This window comes from Thunnus maccoyii, chromosome 15 (assembly GCF_910596095.1).
Source record: "Thunnus maccoyii chromosome 15, fThuMac1.1, whole genome shotgun sequence".
NCBI classification, from domain to species: Eukaryota; Metazoa; Chordata; class Actinopteri; order Scombriformes; family Scombridae; genus Thunnus; species Thunnus maccoyii.
Window position 1 is genome coordinate 3,326,661 of NC_056547.1, and position 27,002 is coordinate 3,353,662.

Genomic DNA, 27,002 nt, shown 5'->3' on the forward strand with positions numbered 1-27,002 from the left:
CAAGTGCTGCCAGAGTCTAGACATAACCATAAAAAGATTAATATTGCTGTAGTTTCTACTGGCGGATATTACGCTGCAAGATGAGATATTGTGGCAGGAAAAAAAAAAAGAAATTGTTACTTGACATTTCACTTAGCTTAACAATTTCTCAATTTTTTTTTCCCAACATGAATGAGAAAATGTAATTTCGCCAGCATTACGATTCTAGCAAAACATATTTGCTGTTTATGCCACGGTTGAGCAGACAGTCAAAATAACATAATTAATCTATCAAATGTTCTTATTTCAGTGTTCTCTGGCCCATACTAGATAATCCAAATTCAAAGCAGATGTTGTACCAAGCCCTATTTTTTAAAATCAACATCTTTCTTACACCGGTGTGATATAGCTGAGTCAGAGTACTCAGGGTAATCATTAAAATCAGGTCATGTACTGTTTTCTTCAGGCAAAAGTCCAAATAGCGGTTCGAGTAGACAAATGTTGCGGTCGCCACCTATCGATGTTTCCACTAGGTGTCTGAAAGCAGCTTTAATGAGGCTTGTCTGAACTTGGAAAAAAACAGTTTGGCTAACCAAGAGAATGGCTCTGTCACAATAAGAGCACTTGCTTGACCAGAGTATGTGTAAGGAGGAAAGCAACCACAGCATTCCTCAGCGAAGAGGACATAGTGAACTAGCCTTGACTACAGCAGTGACCCAGGAAGAACTGAGGGAGTTATGGACAGCTTGGAGAGCTTCCATCGGGCTACTCTTCAGCACCGCAGCGTGTTGTTAGTTACAGAGGAGTCAGATAAAGACAGGGACATAAAATAATAGCTAAACTTTCTTTTTCTATTTTTGGGTTTCTGTTTGCTACGTTTCCTTGTGCCAAAGAGAAAAGTGAGTGAGGGCTGGTATTTAGTAATTACTTAGTCAAGTTTCTAAATAACCCTCAAACCAACACCTGTCACAAAATCCCCCTATTTAAAAGGTGAAAGGTCAAAGAATGACTTCCAGGCTAAGCTCAACCTTTTGTGAAGGCTTCTCATGTTTTTCCTTGCCTGCAGAGATAATGGAAGAAGTGTCTGCAGGTTTTTGTGCCTTGGAGGGGGAAACAGAAGAGGGGAATGTGGTCAGATGTCAGCGTTGATGTTCAGTGGTACCTTTTTCTGGGTCACATCTTTTTTGTGCAGAGATTCCAACTGAATAAGAGGCAAAGGAGGAGATTTAATAAACATAAATGCATCTCCACACTCTTAAAGCTTTAAGCTCTAGTTTTCTGTGGAAGAACAGCACAAATCTGACCCCAATGGCTCCCAATAAAAATATACAGTGTGTGCAGTACAATGTAGTTATTACAATGATTTGTGAAATTTTAATGCGATAATGACTTATTGGTGTTGAATGCTCTGTCTGTCTTTAAGATAGCCTGCTCTCGGCAGTGTCAACATGGGTCTTAAGTTCTTTTGTAAAAGACCAGTTTGCAAACTGAAAATTATCTTCCTTTTATAGCTCCTTTCAAAGCTTCCTGCTCACAGACAAAAGTTTTCTCTGCTCAGCTCAGCAGCATCCCTTCACCTAATAACGCTCCCCCCTCCCTCCCCCCCACCCCCCTCCCCGATTCGCTTGTTCTCGTTGAGAATTTAAACCGCACTTGCATTTCTGACTTTCTGCACGACTCCCCCGTGGGTGTGACGGACACCTCCCAACCCTCGGCGGCAGTCGGCCGGGGCTGTTTGCACAAGATTCTCCATGAAAAATAGATGAGAATTAAGTTCCCATCTCTACAGGCGAGGCCTTTTTGTCTTTGCCAGGCTGTTTGCTCGGCATCCAATACTTGTCTCTGCGTGAGAATACAATCTCACGGAGAAGATGCATGGCGTGTGTGTGTTTATATATGTGTGTGTGTGTGTGTGTGTGTGTGTGGAGCTGCTGCAAAGGAACCGGCAGGTTTTTCTTTAGAGGCGTGAGAGAGAAAAAAAAAACAACCAGCAAAGCTACATGGAATAAAGCGCATAGATATTTTTATGTGCATACAGAATACACTTGCTTCCAGTGGCGGGCAAATATACATATTTCATGCAAACACATGAACACGCAGGTGGAACTCACACTGGTACACACACCAAGACTCAAAAACATTTCAACTACACTACAAACAGAAAAGGTGCGAAATCTGCTTCTCAAATCATGTGGGATTTGAGCGGCGCTCTCCAGACGAGAGAATGTCCTTTGTTTCCCGAGACACAGAGCTAAACCCTGAGCCGAAATCCCATGCAACCCTCACTCTCATCCCCCAGGTTGGTGAGATAATTGCTACAGTATTCCTTATGTGTGTTTGTATATAAATATATTTGCCTGTTGTTGAATGCGGCCGGCTTCACATTCTCTCTCTCTCCGTTGAAAATCAGGATTATCCTTCCTGTGCTGAACTGAAGTTTCTTTGCATACCTACATAGTAGTTTTCTGACACGCACAAAGAGGCGGTTCACCCGAAATTGCTGCAGAAGTGTTTGGCAATAGGTCTTATCGGATTGACTAAATCTTGTATTGTGGGGAAAAGATGCAGACAGCTCTTCCACATTAAATGTTATCGCCATTGTCATATAGAGAGACAACACGTGTGCATTTTTGTCTCAAACAGACACACAAAAATTTTAAAAAATCCTTCTAAAAGGTGCATTTTCTAAATAATCAATATGTTTTTTCTTGTTGTTTTGTTTTGGGTGAACCATCCCTTTAAGCCTCCAGAGCGTCAGAGCTCTCTAAAAGGCGTCAATCACAGTGTAGGTATTTAAAGAAGTCGGCGGCAGCAGATGGCTTACCTCATAATGAGGACACAAACACAGGAAAGAGTTTGTGGGTTTTTATATTATATTTTCCACCCGCTGGCTTTTTCTTCACTTTTTTTTATTTCATAGTTAACCAAATTAGATCAGGGAATGTGTTGTGAATAGATATACATATTTATTATTTGGGATTTGGCTCTGACGGTGTGAAAACGATGGGGGGGGGGGGGGGTATGTGGCTGTTGACCCTGGAAATGTGTTTTTTGGCATCAGAGTGCTTTACAATGGCCTTATTCCAGTGTTTTAAGCAGCGGCGTCTTAATGTTGAAAACACAACAACACTGTTTAGGAGCTCAGTGAAATGTGATCACACTTCTCGTGCAGAATAACAGTATTATTGAGCATTCATACACGGGGTCAAGGCCATTGTAAATTGGATATTTTGTAGATGAGTTTGGATTTAGCCTGTGTTGTGTAGTACATCTAGACACTCCTGCTGAGGACAGGAGAGGAATAGTACACAGATGCTATTCCAGTGCTTTTCCCTTTGGTGCCCCTTCTGTCTCTTTCTCTCCTTTGCGGTTAAAAAGAAAAAAGTCACATTCACTCCTTTTTCTCGTCGTCCTCTCGCCCCCCCTCTGACGAAAATTTCAAAAGCGCAGAAAGAAAAAGAATGGAATGAAAATGAGATTAGGACAAGGGGAGGGATAAGATAGGAAAGGAAAGACAGAGGAGACGGAGACATAGAGAGAGTGTGAGCTTGTGAAAATGATTACAAGGGAAGGTTAGAGAGAGAGAGAAAAGTAAAAGGGGGGGGGGGGGGGGGGTAGGCCTGCAGGCGGCTGTCAGGGCCAACAACTAATCAGGATGAGAGGCAGGGGCGTCGCTTTGATGCAAGACGGTAAGTGGAACAGAGAAGAAGACCTGTCTTATACCCACAGCGACAAGCACAATGAGGCCTCTCGTCAGTACGCGGGGAAAAGACGAGGAAGAGGAGGACAATGGGACTTTTTTTGCTTTTTAATGTGACATCTGTGCAAGCTAATCTCTCTGATGTGTATCCTCCCACTTGGATGAGATACAGTGTTTTTTTTTTGTTTATTATTTCCCTTTCTTAATTGTTAACAACACAGATGGAGCGACTGCCGCCGTAACTCTGGAGGGAGTTCAGTCTAACTTAACTCAGTCACAGTGAACAGCTGCACATAAGTGAAACAGAAGGAGAAAGCAGGATCTGTGAAACCTGAACGATGATGCTGCGTGTGACTAGTTAAGGATAAACAAGTGACATTTTTTGTCAGCACATCATCTGTTCATAGCAACACCGTTTTGACACAGCAGAGCTATTATTGATACATGCGGAGCTGAACAGTTGACTCATATCTGCTGGAAATTATATATCTTTAAAGTGAGTCCTTAAAACAATAATCAGGTGTTCATATGAACATTAAACCTTGTTTTTCTTGCTATAATAACCCCTCCTGGTCATACTGACTATTAGATTATCTCCTCCAAATACGCTCATGTAAGTGAGGGACAAAATCCACAGTCCTCGTTTTGAGAAGAGGTGTATTTAAGCGGCAGCATCACACAGTAATGAGTAAAAGCAATCGGCACAATTTGGCCAATTGGAGATGATTGGAGAGGTTCGAGGACACCAGTGACACCACAAACTAAAAACTCCCGAGCTCCCATAAGGTTAGACCTAGAGGTCTGGTGTTTTATACAGGTTGACAAGATGTAGAAGGTTTATGGTGTTCTGCATAGTTCTAGCATGAAGCATGTCCTAATTATTGTTATTCAAATATGACTCATGATAGACGAGGACCAAAAACTGATGTAGTTTTGTTTGTGTTTTAGCCTCATGCTAAACAAACACATTTCCAGAAACTAGAAGATGTCACTTGTCAAATGAAGCCTAATACATGCATCATGGCCTTACAGTTCTTCCATGTGGGTGTGCCAAAGAGGCAAATATTCTATAAAAAGGGTGGGTGTTAAGGGGTTAAAAGTTTATCTGAAGATAATATGAGGCTTTAACTGTCTGAGTTTGTCATGTAAAGTGGAAATCTTCCACAATTACAGTCCTTTAAGTAAAACCTTCCCTCTTTGTGTCTAGATAGGTGGCGTTTTCCTGCTCGACTGCAGTGTAGTATAGTAACAAAAAGAGGAACTTTGGTACTAGAAAGACTGTAACTTTGAAAGATATCTACCTTACTTAACTAATTTGGACGCTGAAGCTTCATATTAGCTTCAAATAAGCTTTTAAAACATTTTTACAGAGAAGGAGGACTGTGGATTTTGTCCTCCATCACTTCCATTGTAAGGTCATTATGAAGGGATCTTCTAATGGTCAGTATGAACAGGAGGAATGATTACAGCAAGAAAAACATGTTTCACTGTTTATTTGGGCTCCTGACTGTTGACTTGAAAAAATTTAAATCTTTTAATCAAAATTATAAACTGTTGAATGAAAGCTCATCTTTTTATTTTCAACCACTGACTGAATGAAGTTGAACTCCATCTGTTGTTATGGACGTTATCCACTAATACGCATCAGTTATGACAGTCTGGGTTTCTGATATGAAGACAAAATATTGGAGGTTTGGACTTTGCATGACAGGGAATTTTCATTCATCATTCATATATTTACAGTATATTTCAGACCGACAATTATTGTGTAAAGCTGTTTTATTTTGTTGTGTTTCTGTCCAGTTTCATCGCCACGGAGATTTCGTGCCAAAGTCCTGAGTCCCAGCAAGCTGCACATCTCATGGAAAGAACCAAAAGGAGAGTTTGAAAGCTACAAAGTGATTTACACCACACAACCAGGTAAGATCCAGTCATAAAAACGGCCAAAAGACTGTATTTCATAAAGAAAATGATCATATTTTGTTGCTTTACTGGATTTGAACCCCAGTCTGTTTGTTACTGATACTTTTATCTTGAAGACGGACGGAGGTTATGTTTGTTTTTAGATAGAGTTCTTAAAAAATGACCAAATTTGGTTGTATTCTGGTGGACAGATAGAAGAGCAAGCGACAAGAAAAAGACATTGATGTGACTAGTGCTGCAACTATTAGTCGATTATTCAGTTAGTTGATCGACAGAAAATTAATCTGCAACTATTTTTGATTGTCGAATAATGTTGTTTTAGTAATTTTTAAGGAAAAATGGCAAATATTTGCTGGTTGCAGCTTCTCAAATGTGAGGATTTGAGTTTGTCGTACATAGAAAACAAAACAAGACATTTGAAGGCGTCGACTTGGGCTTTAAGAAAGTATAACAGGCATTTTTCACTATTTTCACTAAAATATCAAACGTCGAAAACAATCAGCAGATTAATCGATAATGAAAATAATCTTTAGTCACAGCCCTAAATGTGCTGTTACATACACACTAGGGATGTGCCCGAATACAAATACATTATTCGGCAAAGCACAAATAGTGGGTTTTATACGAATATTTGTTTCATACTAATATTAAAAAGAATATTTGTTGGGGGTGTTCCCCAGAGATAAAGCTGAGCTGCTGACACAAGCAAAGTGCTCCCAAGGGACTCTCCATAACCTGTTGTTCCCCTTCTCCTTTCCACAAAGTTAGGTTGTAAAAAATAGGCAATAAATGTAAAGTGCAAAGCAATAATCACCTTTGAAGTTCCTCCCTACACGTTACATGGTGTGCTGTCTCTGTGTTATGGGTGTATAAAATTTTCTAAAATTAAAAGTGTCATAAAAACAAAAACAGGATTTTTAAGCCTCTTTCCACTTTTATTCGAATACAAATACAGATACAAATAATTTTTGCTGCCTCAACAAATACAGATACAAATACAAATACTGGGATCTCTGCGCATCCCTAGTACACACACACACACACACACCTTTACCAGGAGCTACTTCAAACATGTTTTCAAATGTAAAGTAGGTGTTTGTGTCATGAGAGTCTTCACCAACAATTCATTCATAACAAACAGGCTACAGAAGGTTAAAAGACCAGAAAATGAACCTGAAACAACAAACTGTTTCATTCGAGGCTTCGGCTTCGCCAGTCAGAGAATCGTTCAGTGTTTGTGGAGCTTTGCTCTCAACAGAAAAACCTTCTAGTTTGAACTTGATTCATCCAGGGGAAATCTGACAAGGAATTCACACTCCTCCTCCTCCTGTACAGTCCTGCCTGGTGTTCACACACTTACCCACATTCACACCTGGAAAAGCTGAGCGGTTCAACCCCTGTGATGGATTGGTTGACTATTGCCTTGCTTAAGGGCTCTTCAGCAGTATGTTTTGGAGGTCATAAAAAGAAGAACCTCCATCGCTGCTTGTAGTTAAAACCAATGTTGTACCCAGACGACACCAACATGGGATTTGTTGTAAAAATGACTGAGTAGAATGCAGGTTAATTCAGTTACTGTCCAAAACCACTTTATGGTGTTTCTCTTTAGCCGAAGGGACAAAAATTCTAGTTATGCACCGAGGAGCACAGTAGTTGGACGTCTTCCCCCGAGGGAGAAGAAATTTTCACCTGCATGTTGGTTCATAACTGCAGAGAAAGAGACACATAACCACACACACAGGATCTGATATAACTGATACGGGGGGCGGGGGGCTGCTCTGGTGCCCGCTGTGTGGTCGATTTTGGGTTTATTGAGGAGAGATTTATCTAAGTTTGTTTTCTATAATGCCTGAAAATGATGTAGTGCGCTGATTTGTTGGTCTGGCAGGACTCAGCATGTGTCTCTGGAGCTCAGCTGGAGGTTTGGAGTGTTGTTAATTGGCACGGACCAAAGATTGAATCCAGTTCAGGTGTTGTTTCAAGTGAGATGTTGAGTATTCCAGTGATGAGGTGTGACCCACACAACATAACATAAATGCGGAAAGAGACTAAATATAACAGTGTAACCCAATAAAACCCCAAAATGACCATAATTTTCTCTCTAAAACAGCAAATATTGTATCGTATAACCTTCACGAAGGGAGGATTTATTTGCAGGGTTGCCCTGCGTTAGTTTTATCCAGGTGTTCCAAATAAACTGGTAACTGAGTGTAAGCTGACACCAGGCGTCCGCCATCACTGTCAGTCTCAGGTTCAGGTACATAAATGCTGGTTTTAACACAGACATTATGTTGGTTTTATTGCACTTATACTCACATTAATTCTATATCATAGATTGACCGTAATCATAGTTATAAGGTTGAGTAAATATGTGCACTGTTTTTAAGCTGCCCTGTGATTATGATCATGATGGAGTTTTTTTTATTGCAGTGAGAGAAAACAGGTGCACTACAGATGTTTTTAATGTTTATGGATGTGATGCAAAGCTGTAAGGTTTAATGTTGTGATTATAGTGTGATGAGTTTATAAAGTGCATCATGTGATATCAGGGTGACATGTGACGCCAATTTTTTTTTTTTCCCAGGATGGCGAAGTCATGACCCGCCCTAGTCTTCCTCTGACAACGAATACAAGCCAATCAGAGTCATGACTTCGCCATCCTAGGAAAAAAAATATCACGTATTGCTGGATTCTCTGTGGGGCAGGCCATCATGTTGGGAGTAAACACGACTTTCCCTCATTTTTAAATTTAAATTAAGGTTTTCTCTCGAGATACATGATCTCGAGAGGAGACCTGGTCAAAATACAACAGAACAGGATCTGAGAAATATGAGCGAGATAAAACTCGTCTATTTAAAACAGTTAAATTCCTCATGAAACATGTTTTAAATGATGCTTGAATGTTTCCAGATGAAGTTTATCTTAAATTTTTTCCCGGCCGAAGGTGCATGATATGAAAATGGATACTGAAGATGATCCATCTATATGTCTGATCTGGTCTGATAGCTGTTAGGTCAACCCAACTAACATGTATAAATACAGTGATGTGTTCCAGCATTCAATATAAAATGATGACTGAGCTGTGACTCTGACGCATGCAGGGCGTCAACATGACCTTCTCACTCCTGTTACCGTGTAATTTGGGCCACCACTTCAAATTGTTTTTGGTTTTAAGGAAGAGAAGATGACGTTCAGTTCTTATTCTTCCAGCATGGCATCTTGGTCACTGACTTGAACTAGAAACTAGAAATCTTTCTATATATTATTGAACTGCTCAGTAAAGAACTGTTTCTATGTTTTTAGGCCTCAACAAGTAGCAGATGTAGAAGGATGTGATGCTGTAAAGGTTTTTTATTGTTGGTGCAGGTTGTTAAACATGTTCAGTGGGCTGTGACATAAATAATAGTTGTATCTAATGTTTTTTTGTTGTATTTTTATTTATAGAAAACCACTGGATTTCAAAGCTTGTACGGTCTAATTTAACACTCTGCTCAGTTTCACTCCACTGTACTGACAACTAAATGATTTAGGTTGGATTTAGGTGTTACTCATTTGAATATAGAAGTTAAAAACGGAAGGAGATACCTCACAAATAATGTAGACTATGTGTGTGTGTGTTACGCTGAGCATGTAAGTTGGACAAATGGTGACCAAATTGTTGCAGACTAGACTTGTATGTTCAGGTTTTTATTGCAGTGCAGAGAAAATTAGAACACATTAGTTTGTTCTTCACTGTTTTATTGTTGTGATGAAATGTTTCAAACATTAAGATTGTAATCAGCGTGAACCGCTACCTACTCAGTCAGTTCGCCTTACAGGAACACATTTGAATCGAATAGGTTTTCAGACCATTGGGACAATTCATTTCCTGCTGGTTGTTCTCTTTTCTTTCTCTTTATTTTCTGTTTTACCAGTAAAGAAGACATCAGGGTGCAGGGGGACATTATTACAGTGGAAAAAGTGCAGCTGCATGTGTAAAAACTGTAAAAAAAAACTGTCTTCTACTCCTGTTACTGTTATGATGGAAAGAATTCATAAAGCCTTAAGTTATAGCACAGTTAAACAAGGTTCCCAATATAAGGTGTGAGGTCCAGCAGGGGTCCTTCAGGGGGTTTGTGGAGATATATAGTTTTTCACTCACCAGACACGCAAAACAATAAAGAAGCAGCATAAGAAACAATATATATAATACAAAGTCATTAATTTATTTCCCAGAAGATCTCATAGCTAACACTTCTTCTATTTCACGTATTAGTGGTGAATTTGGGGAATCATTGTCCTGTTTGAGTTGTTATTGCAAGCAAACAATATGTTTTTGGTTACATACCGTCCTGATTAAAATGCATTGAGTGTATCCGCAGGCATAAAAATAATTAATTTCCTATCTCAAAAAACATTTCACAACCTTTTTTTTATTATGTTAATCTCCTTTTTTAACGGTGTATTGCTTCATATATGGCACATTACTGCCACCATCTGTCACTCTGCATCAACACCCTCTGCATAATAAGAGAATATATATATTAAATCACACTCACTGCATGCTGTACAGGCTCTACAGCGCCATCAGTGTTCAAAAAGTCACCAAAGTATTAAAGCTTGAATTCTCTCTCTCCACTCAGAAATGTGTTTTTCTTCCTGTTACATCAGTTGGATATCTGAGCTTCACTGTATGTGCAGAGTTTGACACTTGAAGGCTGTTTTCACATTAACTTGCTGTGAGAAAGTGGGAAGTTTCTCTGTGCTCACTGAAAATCTGTGTCCAACAGATCAACTTTTGAAATGAAAAATATTTGCATATTCATAGATTCTGTATTTTTCAATGAGGGGAAGAAGGATTAGATGTCATTTTAAGGGTTTTTATGGAAGTAAATGAACTTTTTTTGTGGAAATAACAAGTGATTTGTTCAGTCTAGAATGGAGACAATAACATTTTAGGATAGATACAGGCTTTAAACATTTTACCTGCTTTATTTAATGTATTTACTGCTACACTGCTTGAAACTCTGAGATCCATCGTGGGCTGAGGTTTTGAAGGTGAAGTCAGTCGTCAGCCAGCGGCGGCGGAGTAAACCCGTAGCTTTCAGTGTGCGGCTCAGCCGTCTGTTTGATCACATTAATGGAGAAAATGTCAGATAAGATGCAGTAAGCACAGGGCCGGCCCTCCCCTGACACCGCGAGGGAGAGTTAGCTGGATGGATGGATGGAGAGAACGACAGAGGAATATATAAAAAGAAGGGAGATACTGGAGGGCAGGATGAAGGAAGGAGCTGGTGAGCGATGAAGGAGAGAGTAAATGGAAAGAAGGGATGTTGGATATAGATAAATAAAGGACAAAGGAGGGAGAGGGTGACAGATCTGGACAAAATCTTTTTATCTGCACCTTTTTTTTTCAAATAACAAAAACGTGTCTCTCTTTTATTCAGTCTATTATCACATAGTTGTAAATGCTTTTCATTTTAACAGTAACAAGCGCTGTAACCTTACGTGTGCTAGAAAGCTTTACTGCCTTTTTTTTTGTGTAATCTTAAGAGATTTTCAAATACGCTTGACATTTTAACCAAAGCACGACGGCCTCATTTCTGAGACATGCCCACACAGCTCGCTTTGCAACATGTTGCCTTTGGGTAGTGCTTAGTTTTGAAAGAAAAGACAGAGAGAGAGAGAGAGAGAGAGAAGGGGAAAAAAAATCTCATTTAAAAAGGTAACTGGAAGTTTCAGAGAGGACTGCGTGCCTTCTGGGCCCAGTGAGGGAGATGAATGACGCTGTAGACCGCTGGTATCAGTTTGAGTGTGGTAAACATGGAAAAAGCGGTGACCGAGAGGTGGTTAATTTTCCTGAACAGCAGGGAACTTTTGTAAAGCTCTGCTGGATGGTTTCATTGAGCTTTTATTTTCTCCTGGTTGAAGTAAAGACACGACTCATAATTTTGTCTTAGTTTGAAGCAGATACATGCAGTGAATTATGATAACCTCAGTCAGGATAAGTGTTTTTATTCCTCTTTAGGTATGAAAAAAATATTTGAACTTCATTTTTTTTTTTAAACACTCATTTTTCAAGGAGTTTGTCCAACTTAGTGGACAGTAGGGATGTGCAGAGAGCCCAGTATTTGTATTTGTATCTGTATTTGTTGAGGCAGCAAAATTATTTGTATTTGTATTCGAATAAAAGTGGAAAGAGGCTTAAAAATCCTGTTTTTGTTTTTATGACACTTTTAATTTTAGAAAATTAAACCATTAGAATAAGTGTTCATGAATAAACTACCTTACGAAGGAAGTCCCCACACCAGGTCTCAAACTGGAGTCTCCCAGATCGTAGACAACTGCGCTGATTACTGAACTAAACTTTACTCATCGCCTCATTGCAGACAGACCTCTACCTATTTATACATCCATAACACAGAGACAGCACACCGTGTAACATGTAGAGAAGAATGTCAAAGGCGATTATTGCTTTGCACTTTTTATTTATTGCCTATTTTTTACAACCTAACTTTGTGGAAAGGAGAAGGGGAACAACAGGTCATGGAGAGTCTCTTGGGAGCACTTTGTGTGTCAGTAGCTCAGCTTTATCTCTGGGGAACACCCCCAACTCCGGGAGTGATGTCCAAATAAAGAAATGTGCATCATGTAGCAGGTGGATGTGACTCCCCTCATTGAGACCTGCTGATAGACGTCACAGCTGAGCAGAGGAGAGAGACTGAGATAGTGATTTAACCGACCTGCGCGCTGGTATTTGACATGGGTTTTTTTCTTCCTGAAAAAAAAAAAAAATTAAATATTTGTATGAAACAAATATTCATAAAAAACCCACTATTTGCGCTTTGCCGAATAACATAATTGTATTCGGGCACACCCCTAGTGGACAGATGATTAATTGTCATTTTCTCCCAACATAAAATCAATACAATTTTAACAATTGCATTACTCCTTAGTTGTTACTTGATGTTTCAAAAATTTATTTACCTGCAAGGGCAACCATACCATTAAAGGTATAATATGTAATTATTCCACATTAAAATGTCTAAAAACAACTAGACCCTTGTTATATATGTTGTTGAGTTGTGTACTTACATTATCCCAAATGTTTCCAACAATGTTCAAACCCAGAGAAATCTGTAATTTAGCTGGTTGTTTAACAATGAAGACAACAACTCCCATGATCCCTTGCTACTTCACACCGTCATCACACTCCGTCTTTTGTTATTGTTTTGATTGAGAGACCCCTAGCGGCTGAAATTACACATTGTGCGTTTAAAACCCATGCATATATATAAGAAGATAGCTTTTGAACAGCTGTCCACTGTAGTGACCACTATGCATGAAAGGGTTAAATAATCACAATCGGAAATATTTAACAGGATTGTATTAACATTTTCATAAAAATATACATAACTTAATTGTATCTTTTTGTCTTAACATTCATTCCTGTTTGTAAAGCATCTTTGCATGTTTTGTTGTTTTGCTGTCATTTGTTTTGTTGGACCAAATGGTGAAGATTAGATTTTTTGGAAGCAAAACATTTTCCATAAAGAACTTGGCTTTGAAAACTGACAATTTATAAGGAGATTTATTGATACTAGCAGCAGCAGCAAAAGTAAAGGAACTTAGCAGATGGAAAAATGACAAATTAAATTTACTTTAACAAAAAATTTAAAAAAAAGAAAAGAAGTGAATAAACACTTTTCTTTCATCACAAATCTCTAAACTAATTTGCATGCGTGTCTTCTGATGATCTTGGACTTCTCAGTCAATATCTGCGGACATGACAGACGCTCTCTCGAAGCCAGGAAATAGAAACCTACGCTTCTCAGTCAATCTGTAAACTGCTGCCTTCTGCCAAATCCTCAGTCTGCTTCTAACACAGCCAGGCATATTATTTGGCAGGATTAGTATGCGGAATTCATATCTTATATTTGATTTAATTATATGATTTTTATTTATTCTCCTTATTACATTCTTATTCTTGATTGATACCTCTGACTGTTTGTTCTTATGATTCCCGTCTCTTCTTTGCTGCTTTGATGAGTCGTCTTCGCCTCGGGCTTTAATGAAGTTAATCTTTCCTCCGCTCTGTTTTTTGATGCCAGAGGGCTTTCTCTGTGTTCCTTTCTGAGCAATCGTGTCACTTTTAAATGCAGCTGAAGACGTTTTCACATATTTGAGAATAGTTTGAAGTCATTCGAAACTACAGTCTGGTCTGGTGGTTTGAGAGACTGTTCAATAACTGAAGTGTCATCGATGGCATTTTCCTCAACAGCGAGTGTCTTCATCAGCAGCCGAAGTGTCCTTGAGCGAGATATCGAGCCCCAACTTGTTCACACACTTTAAATAACTGAAGTATCAAAGAGGTAGTGAAGGACCCGCCAGTTTTAGCCTCTCAAAACTAATGTCACTAAGTCCATTAAGTCCATTAATTCAATGTATTTTTGTTGTAGTAGGGTACTTAGCAGTGTGGACAGCACATGTTGTTCTCAGATGAGCTGCTCAAACTGTACTGGTCATAAAGTTGAACCAGTTCATCTGAGAACTGACCAACAGCGAGAAAGTCATGGGTTTGTTTTCCCCCATTAAAAGATTAGTTTATTAATTTGACTATCATTGGAACCAGAGATATTATCATTTTTGTATCTTACACATTCTTCTTGCTAGTTAAAACCATGGATGTATTAACCAGAACTGGATAGTCCGTTCAAAGATGGCACCTCGCTCATTCCCATGAAAGCTGCTCAGTGGTGCTTGAAGCCAGAAAAGTGTCTGAATGTTCCAGAAAATGTTTCTGTAAGACTTCATCTGACCGAGCTGACTGACTTCTTGTTGGCTCAACACTCACATGATTGAAATAAATTCGATCATACAGCTCTGGACAAATGTTACTGCATCAAATTCTGATAACAGAAAGAGTCGTTTTACAGGGTTTGTAACTCGCACCATTTTACAGTGATGGTTTATTGGCCAGTGTGCGTCACTTAACAGACCCGTAAATTGTAATTACATGGTTTGGCCATTATGTTCCTGGAGGCTTGGTCAAAACCTGCAGCAGCTCAACCGCCAACAGTTCAGTCGGAGATTTGGGCGTTACTGTGCTAATAGCGGCTAATGTAGCCTGGAGCTGCTAGCCTCTAGCAGAGATGAGGAGCTACAGACGTCTGCTAACGTCACTTCTTTCAGAACTGCCGAGTCTCACGCTTTGACCGCGAGACTCACGCAATTGACACAGATCTCACACCATACGTGCCTTTTCTCACGCTAACTTTTCATCTTTGCTTCCTCTGATGTAAAATTTGTGATTTTTAAGTGAAGGAACAGTAATTTTTCTTTTCAAGTTCAGACAGGCTGAGGTGCAGAGCACAGGGTGCAAAATTAATGTTTTTGTCCACCGGCCAAATGTCTAGTGAATGTTCAAATGTTACCAACCACACAATAGTTTACCATTGTTGTTTTGGCTGGTGAGTGAAGCAAATCTACCTGCTACTTCCATATTTAACAGTATGCAGCTGATGCTAAATTTGTGCCCTAGCAGAGTACTTTTCACGGATCATCATCTGTTTGAACCAAAAGTGTGCAACAGCAAATCATATACACAGCGATACGTGTTATAGCTGGTAATTAATTCAGTTAATTCAATTAGGACCTGAGAGACGAAAGTGGATGATGGGAGCGATTTGGTGAGGAGCAGAGATCTGTCTTATCATATATTTTGATGAAAAATATGTGTAATATCCCCCCCCCCCAACACCTGTAAAGAGATTCTGACGTGTAAAATCAATAAATTAGTGATTAAATGAACCATAGAAATGACTCTTGTGCAGCCGGGATTCAAACCAGCAACTCTTGGTAAACGTTTTCTTCTCTCAAACCATCAGACTTTGTTATTTTCTTTCCCTTCAACAGGTGGGAAGCAGACGGAGGTTCAGATATCAAAACAGGAAGCAAAGCTCATCATCGAGGACTTTGACCCCTCTAAAGAATACAGCTTTAAGGTCATTGCAGTCCAGGGAGGACAGCAAAGCAAACCTCTTCAAGCCAAACATGAAGGTAAGAGACTGAATCATTTTCATCAACCTCCAGTAGTAGAACTCCTCTGATGAGTCATTTTGAAGGCTGGTAGCAATGTTGATAGTTATTTCAGAAATACTCTGGCTGCCTTCAGACTGTGAGTTTACAGATTTAGCACCAAATAACAAAAGCTGATAATTATCTGAACTTGAAATAAGAAATGAAGTGCGATGACCTTAAGCTCTTATGATGTTGGGTCGTAGCCACGTCTAAGTCCCACATGACAGAAAACAGCTGCTGAACTTGTCTCTGTTGAGATCGAGCTGCACTTCTGGCTCCAATCAGTGATGTCACAGCGGGTGTTTTCCATCAGCTGTGATTGGCAGAATACCTGCTGTGACATCACTGATTGGGGGTGTGGCCGCGAGAACAACAACATCACATAGCAGAGCAACGTGATTCAGGGGCTGAATTACTGTGTGTGCAGGTTGCCTTCAGAGCAACTAAAATTGATGGTGTGCATCTTATCGAGTCAGTTTTTATGTTTATAGCCCAATATCACAAATTTGCCTCAGAGCGCTTTACAATCTGTACAGCGACACAACATCCTCTTTCCTTAGACCCTCGATTCCAATAACAAACAAAACCTTTTAATGAGGAAAACATGGAAGAAACCTCAGGAAGAGGAACAGAGGAGAAGGACGGAGAATACAAATACATTATTTGGAAAAGCACAAATAGTGGGGTTTTAACCAAGCCGCAACCTCCGGGGCTGAAAAATGAAGCCAATGTGGAAGTGCCAAAAACTGCAGTTCCTTGAATGGCCTCTCGAGGCTCCAAAAGCGAGTCAATCCCCATAGACCCCCATGTTAAAATGCCCAACTTTACAGCAGAAATAAACATGTTTACAGCCTGGTACAAACAACGGTTTTGGTCTCTAAAGCTAATTTCTCCTTTCATGACAACTGTACGGGGGGTGAATTTTTTTATAACTCACCTGTTTAAATTTTATTAGACCGTAAAGTTATGCATAATGAAGGACATGGCTGCTTTGAGTGACAGGTCCGCCAGCCACTAGGTGGCTTGTTTCAGCCATTCGGCCCGCCTCTTTACCCATTTTTGATTGGCTGGGAGTTAGGCAGCGTCACGCACTGCCAAGATGGCGACGGCCGGAGCGGCTCACTTTGAGCTTCAAAACTGCTCTTCAGAAACCAACGGGTGACGTCACGGCAACAACATCCATATTTTTATACAGTCTATGGTTTTAACAAATTTTTGTTTCATACAAATATTTTAAAAATTATTTGTGTTTAGGAAGAAAAAAAAAGTCAAATACCAGCGCGCAGGTCAGTTACATCAGCAGGTCTCAACGAGGGGAGTCACATCCACCTGCTACATGATGCACATTTCCTAATTTGTACATCACTCCCGGAGATAAAGCTGAACTACTGACACATGCAAAGTGCTCCCAAGGGACTCTCCATAACCTGTTGTTCCCCTTCTCCTTTCCACAAAGTTAGGTTGTAAAAAATAGGCAATAAATGAAAAGTGCAAAGCAATAATTGCTTTTGAGATTCTTCCCTAAACGTTTCACGGTGTGCTGTCTCTGTGTTATGGGTGTATAAATAGGTAGAGGTCTGTCTGTAATGACGCGATGAGTAAAATTTAGCTCAGTAGTCAGTGCAGTCGTCTATGATCTGAGACTCCAGTTCAAGACCTGGTGTGGGGACCTCCTTCATAAGGTAGTTTATTCATGAACACTTATTCTAACACTTTAATTTTCTAAAATTAAAAGTGTAATAAAAATAAAAACAGTATTTTTCATCCTCTTTCCACTTTTACTCAAATACAAATACAAATAATTTTGCTGCCTCAACAAATACAGATACAAATACAAATACTGGACCCTCTGCACATCCCTACTACATAGTTTACATCCATGTACACTAGCCTCCAGTCTTCTTCTTTCCTGGTTTTACTGGTAAACTTCTGCATTTCTTGGCCCATTACGGCCACCTGTTGATCTGTGGAATAGTGTGATAATAGTGGTTAAAAACTGCACCGGGTACTTTTAGTGCTGACCTCCATTGTTCAGTGATACTTCTGCTGTTTATCCAACTTCGTTTGTTGTTTATTATGTTGTGTGGTCGGTGGAGGACGGAGAGTAAAACAACTTGAGTAAAGCAGGAGTGAATTCAAACAGCAAAATGCAGAATGAATTCAGAAATATTCCAACTGAGCTGTTTGTTTCCATCGCTGACATTCAGCTACTCACACATTGTGCATCAGGAAAACAGAAATACTACACATGGTGCTTTTAAATTGGATTTTTTTAAATGCCATAAATCTACAGGCGCAGCGTGTTTCCTCCAGAAATGTATTCTTGTCGAGGTGGAGAAGACCTTTGACTCAGCATTTATTGACATCATGCAGCTCCTCAAGAAAACAGCAGGATATCACCGGATCCTCAATTACATGATCCGCTGTGCTGACAAACGCTTCATTGGTGCGACGCTGAAAAAGATACTGTTAAGCACCGTTTTATTACATCTAAACGCAGGTGATGACATTTAACAACTAAAAATCATTGCTGCCATTAGCAATTAAGCTAATTAAATAGCAGATCTTAAAAGCGTTGTGAGGTGTCGTAGTTTTTTTAAATCATAACCGTCTTCACCTGATGTTTGATTATCAGTCGACAGATCAGTTTCTCATCCAATGAGGTAAAAGTGTAGTAAAACAAAAAAACATCAGTGTGGAGTCGCTGAGATCTTCAGGCTCATCAGGACCTTTAATCTTTAATCAGACTGTGTCTAATCGATCAAACTAAAAAAGGTTTTGATGTTGTTTTTCAGTCTCTGCCTCTTGGCTGTTTAAAAAATCTGTTATTATCTGTTTTGGAATATTCTATTCTTGGCATTTTAGAAATATCTTGCACTTTTTTGTTCGATTCATTGATTGAAATGGATTGATCCACTGTGTTTTACCCTCTCCTCTCCCTTCCTCTTCCTCTTCCTCTTCCTCTTCCTCTCCCTCTCCCATCGTTCATTAACAGAGATTCTTACATTACTGTGTTATTTCTTCCAGCTCAGCGATCAGCCGTGGAGATGGTTCAGTCCCAGAGGAGACCAGACAGCGGAGTCACCGAGGAAAACAACGAGATCTCAGAAGGTAAGATCCCTCAGCAGGGAAACGGGAGGCGAAACCCGGCGAACAGAAACACAGAAAAAAAAAGACTGATGAAGGATCCGTGTTGTCGTCTGGATTCAAGACCTCTCCTGTATAACACCGGCAGAGGAATATCTTTTTTTTTTTTTTTTAAACTTTTTTTTAAAGGAGATTCTCTTTGAAATACCATTTACAGGAAGCTGACATTCTTCAAGAACAACTTCAAAAGGGAAAGTAAGAAAAGTGTCTTATAACCAGGAACAAATTGGAGAAAACAGCACTGTCTCTGCTCTCCAGAATCTCTTTTTGTGAAGAAAAGAAGTTTTTTTTTTTTAAAGATTTCTCCAGCAGTGACACATCAAGTTTTCATTTTCAATCCTCTGACCTTTCTCAAACTGAGATTTTTAACCAAGAGAAAAAGAGCAAAAAAGCAGGTAAGTGGAATCTGAAGGAGGCCTCTGAGTTTTGTTTTAAACGGCTGCGTTCGCTGCCGGTCGGACAAATCATCGACTCACGCTGCAGATCAAAGACGGTTTCTCCTGGAAAACCATTTCATGATGTTTCCTGATTACTGTTCTCACACGTCTGAAGGAGGAAAGAAAGAAAGGCCTCGCGAATGTAATATCCCCCCCCCACCCCCCCCCGCACTTACGCCGCGATTATCATCGAGCCTCGTTCCTGAAGAGAAAGTGTGCAAGGGAGGAAAAAGGAAATGAAACGGTGTGAAAACGGAGGGAGGGAATTCAAGCGACAGCCAGGAAATGAATCGAGAAGAAACACAAGTGCGGTAAACAAGGCGATTATAACGTTGAAAGTTGATTGTAAACACCCGCACGCTGAGATGAAACTTCACACTTTACAAGGAAAAAAAAACCAAGCAGGTAAGCTGCTGTGTGTCTTCTTCTCATACTGCAAACATCAGACGGGTGCAAAAGATTTATACCTCAGTAAAATCTCTCAGAATTGCACCTTTGTGAAGCTGTAATGTTCTTTTTTTTGTGTCATAAAGGTTGATTGAAATTTTGGTTCTTTTATGGGTGTCGTCGGTGCTGCTGTGTCGTCTCTGAAAACTGAAAAGAAGTCAATAAAACTAATATGCAGAATGTTTATCTGGTAGTGTTTTGTTGACCTAAACCTCCTGACATGGTGCCGTGTTCCTTTGCAGTGTTTTGTAAATATGATGTGTCCCTTTTGTGTGAGTGCCGTTGCCTTTTTGAAAACCTTGAAACGTAGGATTTGGTGTTAATGACGGTGCAGACGAGACTTTCAAATTACTGCTTCTGCTCTCAAAGTCATCACAGAGGGGAGAAACTTTCAGATCTAAATCTACTTATCAGTTCATCTCATTTAGTTTGTCTGCTGCAGCTTGTTTTCATATTTTCCTTTTTATGAAAATTTGCACGTTTTTTTGTGTCTCTGCTCAGAATAAGAACGAACGAAAGGAAAAAAAAAAAAAGAAGAAGAAACTCCACATTTGCAACAGTACTCCAGCTTTTCTCCTCACTGCGAATCTCATTTCATATTATCACCTCATCACTTCCGAAGCAATTACAAGCCTGAATCCTTTAAATGAGGATTTTATTCTTCTCTGAGCGGCACCAGACACCTCGTCAGGTGAAGTTTGGTGATTGGTCTTTTTTTATTTTATTTCCTCCCCCCCCCATCCCCCCTCCCACCACCACCAGACAGACAGCAGAAACTACAAAGCCTGTCAGGGGGGATTCTTTTCTTCTACCTGAAATAGTCTATTTTACTTTAACTCTGATGTCCTGAGGTCATTTTAATTCTGTCCGGGAATTAATGTTTTGTAATCACTGTTTTCCTGCGTTCGCTGCTCTCGTGGGGAAGGTGAGACGCTGCAGCAGCAAACATTAAGAGGACTATAAAGATGTTTTAATTGTCAACGAAGTGCAAGAATGAGTCTGGAGAGCTTCAGAATCAGGTTCATACAGTTGGTACGATTAGTTTTGTTGTGGTTCTGTAAACTATTTTATAGATAAATTCCTCTTATTTAATAGTTGGCTTTAATTATTTTGTGTGAATAAATGGTGAGAGGACGTATTTATGATGTAGTCCAGTTCAACCATCATGATCGGATGGATGTCAGTGGTTCTTTAATGGAGAGACTTTAAATTTAACCACAAAATTGTATTAAATGTCTCCATTAAATAGCCTCCATTATATATTATGTGCTGAAATAGAGGAACATCTGGATTCTTACTATGTTGGACTTTTGAAGCTTGATAATTAAACAGAGAACGGAGGACCGAAGAGTCTGTAAACAAGATGTTCGAGCGACGCTTTTTTCAAATGTGACAGATCTGATTTCAACCGTTTCTCTGTGAGAAAAAACTCACGACTCGACAGATGTTTTTTAAAAAACGGGCGCTAGACTTCCCCAGCTGTGTTTGAACTCACAGAACAAATGAGACTGACGGCAGGAGGGAGGCGAGCGAGCAGCGAGTCCAAAAAAGGGATCCGATCCAGAGAGATAATTACAGATAGGACGTCCATAAAAGTTCTTTTTCTGACTCATTTCTGCTGCTTGGGTGTTGTATGATTGCTACTCTGCTGCAGTCGCTTTTATTCTTCTTCTTCTTCTTCTCTCTGCGTCCGTCTCTTATTGTTAGTCTGAAAGTCTAATAACTTTTAGTTTCTGTGTAAACAAATGTTTACAGAAGCCAAAGCAGGATATGAAATGTACATTTTCTACAAATTGCACTCTTAACATGTGAAATTTGGAGAACTAGCTTTTTTTTTTTTTTAATCTTAGAAGGTTCATTCACAACATTAATACAAGGGATTAACGTTTACATAGAAACATCTGCATTACTACAGTTTCTTTTATGGTTGCAATTGAAAATATAGACTTGGTTTAAACTTAATGTTGGCAAATATTAACTATAAAGATGCACTGATTGTTTATTTCTTGGCCGATTCCAATTTTTTTAAAAGTCTGACCTCCTTCTTTAAAAGAATTTAATATTTTCTTTCTAAGAATTATAATTCACAACACACACAAACATTTTTGTAACTTTTCTTTAATTCATATAAAACATTAACTATTAAATAACTCACATTTTTCTCCAAAACAAAATAAACTAAATAAAAGAGAGCATCAGGTTACAGGAGCTTCTCAGTTGCTTTATGTCTTTTTCATTGACGCTGAAGAACTTCCGTACCGACGACGTGTGTGTGTGTGTGTGTGTGTGTGTGTGAGTGTGTGTGTGTGTGTGTGTGTGTGTCGTTACTCATGTAAACACACCTCATACACATCACAACTGTCAGTTACTTGTTTTTTTTGTTTCCAAGCAAACGCTCATAATCAGCCATATTGGAAGTAACAATAGTATTTAGTTAGAAAACAAGCACCAGTTAATAATAACATAAAATACGCTCAGGTAGAAATTAATTAATATTATATAATGCTTATTAGGCTGAGTGGAAACTGCTTGTTTGCTTCCTTGCAGAGAGTTAGATTGATACAACTGTCGTATCTGTCTAAGCGACAGACAGGAGATGGATTTATTTGTTTAGCATAATCTCTGGAGTCTCCGCTGGTTGCCTGGCAACCTCGCAGCCACAACGAGAAGGAAATCATGGTGCGACTCGTAACCCCTCGGATTAAACAAATGAGATGCAGCGTGTTGATTAATGAGGTTAATTAGAGTTAGAATTAGAGGTGCTGGTGGGCAGATTATCTTTGGACAGAGACACGCTAGCAGTTTCCCCCTGCTTCCAGTCTTTATGCTAAGCTAGGCTAACCGTCTCCTGGCTGTAGCTTCAGATACTGTATATGAGTGGCATCAATCTTCATGGCTTAAAACATCTCAAAAACATCACTTACACAAAAATATCCACAGAAGTTCCAAAATAGAGAACCTTTAATGTGTTTATTCAGAAGCCAGAGTTAAATCTGGCGTTAAATCTCTCTCTCTCTCTCTCATCCAGCCTCTCTGTCTTTTCTCAAGCTGTCTCCTCCAGTTAACAGAGTTATAAATATAAACAGGTCCAGCAGCAGAAGCTGTCACTGGAGGAGGCAGACCATTAGTGGAAGAGGGAGAGAGCGCGGTCTGACGGGGGACCGACATAGTAACAGTCGGCGATGTTTGTCAGAGATCCTGCGGTGCGTCGTGCTGCGCGGCCTCTGCCTCGACTCTGGCAGGAAGGGCAGCCATTTGGCCAAAGTGTCAGAAAATGTTCAAAATGTTTTCAAGGGGGGGGAGCAAAGGAGGAGGAAGAGGAGAGAGAGAGAAAAAAAGAGGAAAATAGAGAGTTTAAATCTGGTTTCTGTCACTGATTTCAAAAGCAAACAAGCACTAAAACAAGTTCAAGCAAGACTTTTATGATACAAAAGCTGCTGCGTCAACAAACTAATACTTGCTTTATCAATCTATAATCAAATTAGGCCATAAAATATCAAATAATAAAAAATACTGGTTTGGAAATCAATTTATAATCATATGAAATGGATAAAAAACAGAAAATTATCACGTTTGAGAAGCAAAAGTTGTAACAAATTTCCATCAGTTGACTAAAAAATTGATTTTAAAGTGCTAGTTGTGTGTGTGTGTGTGTGTGTATGTGTGTGTGTGTGTGTGTGTGAGATACTCTGCGCCGGTGGGTACAAATATTAATCAGAAGGATTCTGCAATTCATGAGCCATCATGTTTTCTTCAAAGTCTATTAGCCGGACAGGCTAACGATAATGCTAACGCTCTGCGGCTTCTTCGCTGTATTATGAATGAAACACGACAGGATTCAAGGTTTCAACCGGTGGAGCTGATGGGATCTGACACACACACAGAACGACCACTTTACGGCTCATTAAAGGTGCGGACACACGTTATAAAATGTTGGGCTGATTCTTGTTAGGATTGAGGCGTCACGTCATTATTAGACCACAGAGGGAGGCGGTTTCTGAAGCTGGTCGACCATCTGACGAGCACACCAGCCTTTAGTCTGATCCAGTCTGAGCCACACTGGTGATAAAATCATGTTAACCCATAAGAACCCATTTCTCCTTAAAGGAAATATATATATATATATTAAACAGACCAAATGGACTTCTACCTTCAGTGTCAAAGATCTGTAATGTAACATATATGTCATAACTTGTTTTATATCAATTTGTTCATGAAATGTGGTCAGAACAGGTTAAATGTAATACAGGACGTCTTATTAAAGCATCACAATTGTTAAATAGGTTGAAACCTTCCTTTAGTAACAAAAAACAAGCTTTTTTAAAATTAGCTAGTTCTGTCACATTCGCTGACCAGGCACGCCGCTATGTTGGAAGTGATGTCACACATTGTCACATGACTGCACCAGGATGTTCAGTAGATGTCACTTAGGGACTTCATGAGTTAAAATCAAGGATAAAGCTGTATAAGGAATATTGAAAGAGTTGGTGACACCTGTGGGTTCTTATGGGTTAACCAAGAGCTACAACCGTCCAAACACGACCATAACAAAAGTTGCTGTAGTCACAACGAGTGGATATTGTACTGAAAGATTGAATACTTTGCACTGAAAATTAACGAAACACGTTGCTAATGAACAAATGTGTTAAATGGGTTGAAACCTACCTTTAGTAACAAAAAACCAGCTTTTTTAAAATTAGCTAGTTCTGTCACATTTGCTCACCAGGCACGCCGCCATTTTGGAAGTGATGTCATGGGTACACAGATTGTCACATGACTGCACCAGGATGTTCAGTAGATGTCACTTAGGGACTTCATGAGTTAAAATCAAGGATAAAGCTGTATAAGGAATATTGAAAGAGTTGGTGACACCTGTGGGTTCTTATGGGTTAACCAAGAGCTACAACCGTCCAAACACGACCATAACAAAAGTTGCTGTAGTCACGACGAGTGGATATTGTACTGAAAGATTGAATACTTTGCACTGAAAATTAACGAAACACGTTGTTACTGAACAAATGTGTTAAATGGGTTGAAACCTACCTTTAGTAACAAAAAACCAGCTTTTTTAAAATTAGCTAGTTCTGTCACATTCACTGACCAGGCACGCCGCCATGTTGGAAGTGATGTCACACATTGTCACATGACTGCACCAGGATGTTCAGTAGATGTCACTTATCAAGGATAATAAGCTGTATAAGGAACATTGAAAGGGTTGGTGACACCTGTGGGTTCTTATGGGTTAAATTGTGAGAGATATATTATATCTTTAAAGCCTGTATCTGAGGTCTTTGACATCATGTGAGGATCCAGTGAAATAATGATTAAAACCTTGCTAAACGAAGGTGTAATTATACACGTATCATGTAGGTGCAGAGCTGTTAGAAGACAGCAACAATGGAAAGAAAGAAACACACATTTAGTGCAAAGCCACAATTCAGTTTGAATCCAAATGGATGAACATTTCAATCCAATCAGATCTTTGCCAGGTCTTTTTATATTTCGACTGGCTCGTTAGGAGAATTATTTCATTCATCGGGTTTCAGTTTAATGATGTTCATTCACCCGCAGCTCTCTGCTGTTTACAGTCTATGTTTTGTTCTCATTTTTACATCCACTATCTCTTCCTCCAAGTCTGTTCTATTTCAATGCAAATTGCAGCATGAATTAGTTTCATTTATTGTTCATATGTTGAAATGGTCTTTATGTGTTTGGGTGTCTGGTCTGTTTAGCTCCATGTAGCCGCTTTGAAAGGAGATATCAGTGTTTTTAATGTCATTCACAGCTGATGAACGCTGCTAATTATCATTCATTCCGATATGACTGATGAGACTTTGTCATCATGGCTGAGTTTCTTCTTCTGTGGTTTGTTGTCAAGCTGCAAGATGCTGTTTATTTGACGTCTCCTTTAAGGATTGATTTCTGCGTGGACGTTACCAAATGCTAGATGTGTGTGTGTGTGTGCGTGTGTGTGTGCGTGTGTTAGTCACCTATCATTTCTTCAAACTGCCTGGCTAACTGGCCGCAGGCTAAAGGGGACAGATGAGGGAGAGAAGAAGAAGAGCCAACGAGTGATAAAACACCCCACCACCACCTTCTTCTTCTTCATTCATCTTGTTAACCCCCCACCACCACACACACACACACACACACACACACACACTCCACCATCATCATCCCCTCCAGCTCTATTTTTTCATCAGCTCTCTCTCTTGACGTCTATATTTGTTTGAGCAGGTTTTTTTTCTCTCCATCACTTTTTCTCATTACTCTCCTCCATCTTTTAGTCTTTAACTACTATTTGGATTTATTTCCTTCCCTTCTTGTTACAACATGTTTCTATTACAGGAGCTTATTGTATCACTACATACTGTCTCTCTGTCTCCTCCTCGTTATCTCTTTCTATTTCATATTTATTTCATGACACCTGAGATTAGGATTCAATACCAGTCTTTAGTTTAATATTTAAACAAAATGCTGTGTGTGTATCAGCTCTATAAGGAGAGCAGATCTTCATCTCTGGAAGCATTTCAGGTGACATTCGACACCTTAAAAACGTGTGAGTTTTGTTACCTATTTTTATCCGCCTTTCTTCTTCTTCTTCTTCTTCTTCTTCTGCCTGCTCTAATCGATCCAGTACAGACACATGTTTGCCTTCTGGAGATGACGGGGGAGAGAATTTTCATTGCAGATCACATTTGATGAAAGTATTGAACGTTTTTCAGTCACGGCATTAAAATCAATTTTACACACCTGCTTCAAAGCGTGTAGTACAATTTGAGTCATCATGATAAGACTCCCCTGTCTCCCCTTTTTCCCCTCTCTCTCCTTCTCCTCCTTATTTCTCTCTCAATTTTCACTCTCGGCTCTGTCTCAGCAGCATTTCTCCACCTCTCTCTCTCTCTCTCTCTGTGTATCTTTTCCTGCAGCTTCTCGTCTGTCTGCTTTTCAGTGCTCATAGCTGACAGTCCGCTCCTTGCCCACACTTGCTGAATACCACAGCTATAGCCTCACAGGTCTGTTCTTGGGCCGCTGCCTCGCTGCTGATCAGACCTTTAACAGCTGCCTGCCTGCCTGCCTGCCTGCATGGCTGTCAGTCTGAAGGTTTGGCTGTTTGTTTGTCTGCTGTTGTTGTTGTTGTTGTTTGCTTGCGTTTCTGCACGCTTGTCTATGCAGGTCAGCCGCACACTTACATGGATGGTTACAGATAAACTCACATGGCTACCAGGCTCTGTATGTTTCTTGGATTCTCAGCTGTTACGATTGAAATTTGAAAAATAAATCGAACTGTCCATAAAAACTCCTCGAGC

The 27,002-nt window shown here is 39.6% G+C and overlaps 1 protein-coding gene across 1 annotated transcript in view; it reads left to right on the forward strand.

The window, feature by feature from the left end:
- Positions 1-27,002, forward strand: part of LOC121912967 (collagen alpha-1(XIV) chain-like) — a 214,534-nt gene that overhangs the window by 6,905 nt on the left and 180,627 nt on the right. Inside the window, exons 3-5 of the mRNA XM_042435553.1 lie at positions 5,483-5,599; positions 15,497-15,640; positions 18,689-18,772. Coding sequence (XP_042291487.1) covers positions 5,483-5,599; positions 15,497-15,640; positions 18,689-18,772 — 345 coding nt within the window. The remainder of the gene's footprint in view (positions 1-5,482; positions 5,600-15,496; positions 15,641-18,688; positions 18,773-27,002) is intronic.